Source organism: Haliotis rubra, unplaced genomic scaffold, assembly GCF_003918875.1.
Source record: "Haliotis rubra isolate DU_JTF1 unplaced genomic scaffold, ASM391887v1 Scf1123, whole genome shotgun sequence".
Lineage (NCBI taxonomy): Eukaryota > Metazoa > Mollusca > Gastropoda > Lepetellida > Haliotidae > Haliotis > Haliotis rubra.
In genome coordinates this window covers 157613-162671 of record NW_025765030.1, presented here as the reverse complement: position 1 = coordinate 162671, position 5059 = coordinate 157613, and the positions used below count along the sequence as shown (strand labels likewise).

Genomic DNA, 5059 nt, shown 5'->3' with positions numbered 1-5059 from the left:
CGAGCATTATCATGCTGGAACTGTAGACCTGGGCCATGAGCCGCCATGAAAGGAACGAGTTCAAGAGTGAGCACCTGGTCGCGGTAAGCAGCAGCTGTGAGGTTTCCACGGATGACCAGCAGTCGGGAACGGTTGTTCCCACAGAAAGCACCCCACACCATGCAACTTCCGCCCCCGAATCTGTCGACTTCCTGTACAAAACATTGGGCATACCGTTCACGACGTCGTCTCCAGACTCCGCGTCCAGACTATGCCGTCCGCGAATCTGAGGGTAAACCTGGATTCATCGCTAAAGACGACTCGATTCCAGTCTCTCAGGGTCCATCGGAGGTGACGTTGGGCCCACAGCAGACGTTGACGTTGATAAAACCGCGTCAATATTGGCCCACGATATGGACGTCGAGAATGGAGATTGGCAGCCCGCAACCGATTTCGAATGGTCTTTGAGGACAGTCGACCTCTAAACATCTCAGCCCTGGTTCGTGTAGCCGGCAGAAATCTGTCACGTAGGTGACGTAGGACGATTTGACGGTCTTCTGCTCGTGACGTCACACGTGGACGACACGACCTTGGGCGATCAGAAGTGGTGCCAGTTTGTTGTAGACGACCTCGCAAGTCATACACAGTACGACGGCTGCATCCCATTGCTCTTGCGACGTCAATAACTGATCTTCCCGCTTGCAACATGACAACGGCACGTTCACGTTGCACATTTGACAATCGTGGCATTTCAATTACCGTTAGAACTGTGGTTACAAAGAGTTTTTTCAATTCTTGAGGCCAATGCAAGCACGTGCATATGAAGAAAACTTCGATGCGAAGATCACGTGATCGACTGCACGTGCAAAACCTGATTTGGCACTAACGTCATTTGCACGACGAATGGATGGGTTTGAGTGGGTTTTGCTAACGTTTGTCTAGAGTCGAAAGATAGGGATCCCATTTCGGATACATAGATGTATCATCAGAGAAAAATTATTCATTATTTTTCAAATTACATTTTGTGAAGTTTCTTTTTTGACTCAGTATATATTACAACCGCCAGAGATCGCCCACTACCCCCTTTAAGATATATTACAACCGCAAGAGATCGCCCACTACCCACTTTAAGATATATTACAACCTCCAGAGATTACCCACTACCCCTTTAAGATATATTACAACAACCAGAGATCACTCAGATGACACCGTGCATGTTGGGCAGGAGCCACGGTTCTTACAGACGCTCAGATTACACCGTGCATGTTGGGCAGGAGCCACGGTTCTTACACACGCTCAGATCGCACCGCTTGCAGTGTATGTTCATGTGCTTCACTAGTAAATATACAGTCTATAAAAGTTTCACTGATCATATTGTTTTTCGTTTGTCATGTCATTTGAAACAAGCGTTGCAAACAAACAATACGATCAGTCGATCGTTAAACACCGATCAAAAGTAGTAAAAGAATACCATATTTTTCACATATTCCTATAGAGTAACTGTTGCCAGTATAGGTAATGGGAATCGGTATTTAGTAATGTAGGTATATATTTAAGAGGGAAATTCTTATAGACACATTCTTTCTGCATGGAGTTGTATCCAGAACCTTTCCGCTCATGGTTTGCAAACAGTCTGTCGGAGAAGTATCCCTCCTTACTATGTTTATTGTTATTGTTGTCAGGTTCTCAGCGCTGACCTGCAGTTTCGGGGGCTTTGTGCTTCTGATTGGTCGGAACTACACGGCTACGGTGCCTGCTCTTGAGACTTTCAACGTCGTCAACGGTGACCCAGTACGTGTGGAGTTCAAGCCAAGATGGCCGGCCAAATGCCACCCTGTCACGAAACTCGCTTTTTCTGAAAGTCCACAAAGCTGGAAGCTCTACAGTAGCCAACATTGTTCAGAGATTTGGTTTCACCAGGAATCTCAACTTTGTGGTGCCAAGAAAACCGTTACACACATCTGCATACAATTACATTGGGCACCGGAGGGGCAGCGTATCCAGAAACAATATACTCCCCCCACCTCCAGGGGAGACTTATGACATTCTGTGGAACCACGTGACCTATCACCATGATGCATTTCGTGACGTCATGCCCAAGGAGACGCGCTACATCTCAATACTCAGAGAGCCCTTTGATCAGTTTGTGTCGGCGTTTGAATACTACGTGTTGGTTGGAAAGCATAGAAAGAAGATTCTGCAACAACAAAGGAACCCCCTCGCGGCTTATCTGGACAAGGAGAAGCCAGTCAGTTCAAAGAGGGAATGGGTCCGCAATTCCCAGTCCAACGATATGGGTTTCAAATTCTCTGCGTTGTCAAACAGAACGGCAGCGATGGCATACATCAGTCAAATCGAGAAGGACTTCGACTTGGTTATGCTCATGGAGTACTTCGACGAATCTTTGGTACTTCTAAAACGCACCCTGTGCTGGAGTCTAAAAGACATACTGTATTTCCTTCACAACAAGAATACCAGACGGCAGCACTGGATGTTCTCGCAGGAACATTACAGGAAACATCAGAACTTATCCAGGGCGGACTATGATCTTTATACGCATTTCAGGAAGGTGTTCTGGAAAAAGGTTTGGAGTCAAGGGTCAGATTTTTTTGACGAAGTGCGGTATTTTAAACAGTTGTTGAGTCAGCTTCGAGACTACTGCGTTGTGGGTCGGACGTTGGAAGTCGCCGCCAGCAGGTGGGAGGAGGGCTTTGTTGTAGATAACAGAGACTGTTTCTATATGAACATTTCGGAACTTGCTTTCTTCGACCGGATTATCAATACCACATATGCAAAAATATCTTCCAAAGTTAACACATTCCATAGACCACACTGAGCGGTTGCACGCATCGGCTGCTCGTGAAACGCGAGTTTGGTGAATGCCGCTCAGTACTGAACAGTGTTCTAGTAACACTGAAGAGTATTCCAGTTACACTGAACAGTATTCCAGCCAGCTATACTGAACAGTATTCTAGTAACACTGAACAGTATTCTAGCCAGCTATACTGAACAGTATTCAAGTTACACTGAACAGTATTCTAGCAAGCTATACTGAACAGTATTCTAGTTACACTGAACAGTATTCTAGCCAGCTATACTGAACAGTATTCTAGTCAGCTATACTGAACAGTGTTCCAGCTATACTGAACAGTATTCTAGTTCCACTGAACAGTATTCTAGTTCCACTGAACAGTATTCTGGCCAGCTATACTGAACAGTATTCTAGCCAGCTATACTGAACAGTATTCTAGTTACACTGAACGGTATTCTAGCCAGCTATACTGAACAGTATTCTAGTTACACTGAACAGTATTCTAGCCAGCTATACTGAACAGTATTCTAGTTACATTGAACAGTATTCTAGCCAGCTATACTGAACATTATCCTAGTTACACTGAACAGTATACTAGCTAGCTATACTGAATAGTATTCTAGTTACACTGAACAGTATTCTAGCCAGCTATACTGAACAGTATTCCAGCTATACTGAACTGTATTCCAGTCAGTTATACTGAACAGTATTCCAGTCAGTTATACTGTACAGTATTCCAGCTACACTGAACAGTATTCCAGTCAGTTATACTGTACAGTATTCCAGCTATACTGAACAGTGTTCCAGTCAGTTATACTGTACAGTATTCCAGCTATACTGAACAGTATTCTAGCCAGCTATACTGAACAGTATTCCAGTTATACTGAACAGTGTTCCAGCTATACTGAACAGTGTTCCAGCTATACTGAACAGTATTCAAGCTATACTGAACAGTATTCCAGCCAGTTACACTGAACAGTATTCTAGTTACACTGAACAGTATTCTAGCCAGGTATACTGAACAGTATTCTCGCCAGCTATACTGAACAGTATTCCAGTTATACTGAACAGTGTTCCAGCTATACTGAACAGTGTTCCAGCTATACTGAACAGTATTCCAGCTATGCTGAACAATATTCCAGTCAGTTATACTGAACAGTATTCAAGTCAGTTATACTGTACAGTATTCCAGTTATACTGAACAGTATTCCAGTCAGTTATACTGAACAGTATTCCAGGTACACTGAACAGTATTCCAGCCAGTTATACTGTACAGTATTCCAGCTATACTGAACAGTATTCCAGTCAGTTATACTGTACAGTATTCCAGCTATACTGAACAGTATTCCAGTCAGTTATACTGTACAGTATTCCAGCTATACTGAACAGTATTCCAGTCAGTTATACTGAACAGTATTCCAGGTACACTGAACAGTATTCCAGCCAGTTATACTGAACAGTATTCCAGCCAGCTATACTGAACAGTATTCCAGCTATACTGAACAGTATTCCAGTCAGTTATACTGTACAGTATTCGAGTTATTTCACGGTGTGTCAGCTCAAAGTGGGAGTACAGACTGGGGTGCATGTGCTACAGGCGTTTCTCTAACACATTGATGAGACGCACCAACAAGGTTGTGGTACTGACAGACCAGGGTGAAAGAGGGAATGTAGAAGTAGTGGGTATTCTGCACACTGGGTTTGGTTGGCATAATGGACATGCGGGAACATATCGTGGGTGGTACACACATGTCCAGAGGCCACGGAGTGGGTACTTATGTGTATATTTATCATGAATATTAAACAATGGAAATACAAACGCACAAATATTTTATCAGTCTGCAGTGACGGTGACAACCGGGATGGAGCGACTGTGAAAGGGTGTTAATTGTGCGTTTGTTTGATGTTTAATGACGCTCTCAGCTATTTCTAGCTAAATGGCGGCGGTCTGTAAATAATCGAGGCTGGACCAGACAATTCAGTATCGCGAACATCGATGGCGTCAACCAACTCAGCGGATCCGGGGTAGAATAGGTCTTCAGCAACCCATGTGCTTGCCATAAAAGGCGACTATCTTGTCGTAAGAGGCGACTAAAGGGATCGGGTGGTCAGTTTTGCTGACTTGGTTGACACATGTCATCGGTTCCCAATTGCGCAGATCGATGCTCATGCTGTTGATCACTGGATTGTCTGGTCCAGACTCGATTATTTACAGACCGCCGCCATATAGCTGGAATATTGCTGAGTGCGGCGTAAAACTAAACTCAC

At 44.2% G+C, this 5059-nt stretch overlaps 1 protein-coding gene across 1 annotated transcript; it reads left to right on the top strand.

Annotated features, from left to right (window-relative positions):
• Nucleotides 1-1831: 1831 nt before the first annotated feature.
• On the top strand, nt 1832-2815 carry LOC124290370 (galactosylceramide sulfotransferase-like; the record flags this gene model as incomplete). Its single annotated transcript, XM_046727080.1, has 1 exon — nt 1832-2815. A coding segment is annotated over one exon (984 nt), but the record flags the coding sequence as incomplete, so codon positions are not given.
• Between the last annotated feature and the right edge of the window lie 2244 nt (nt 2816-5059).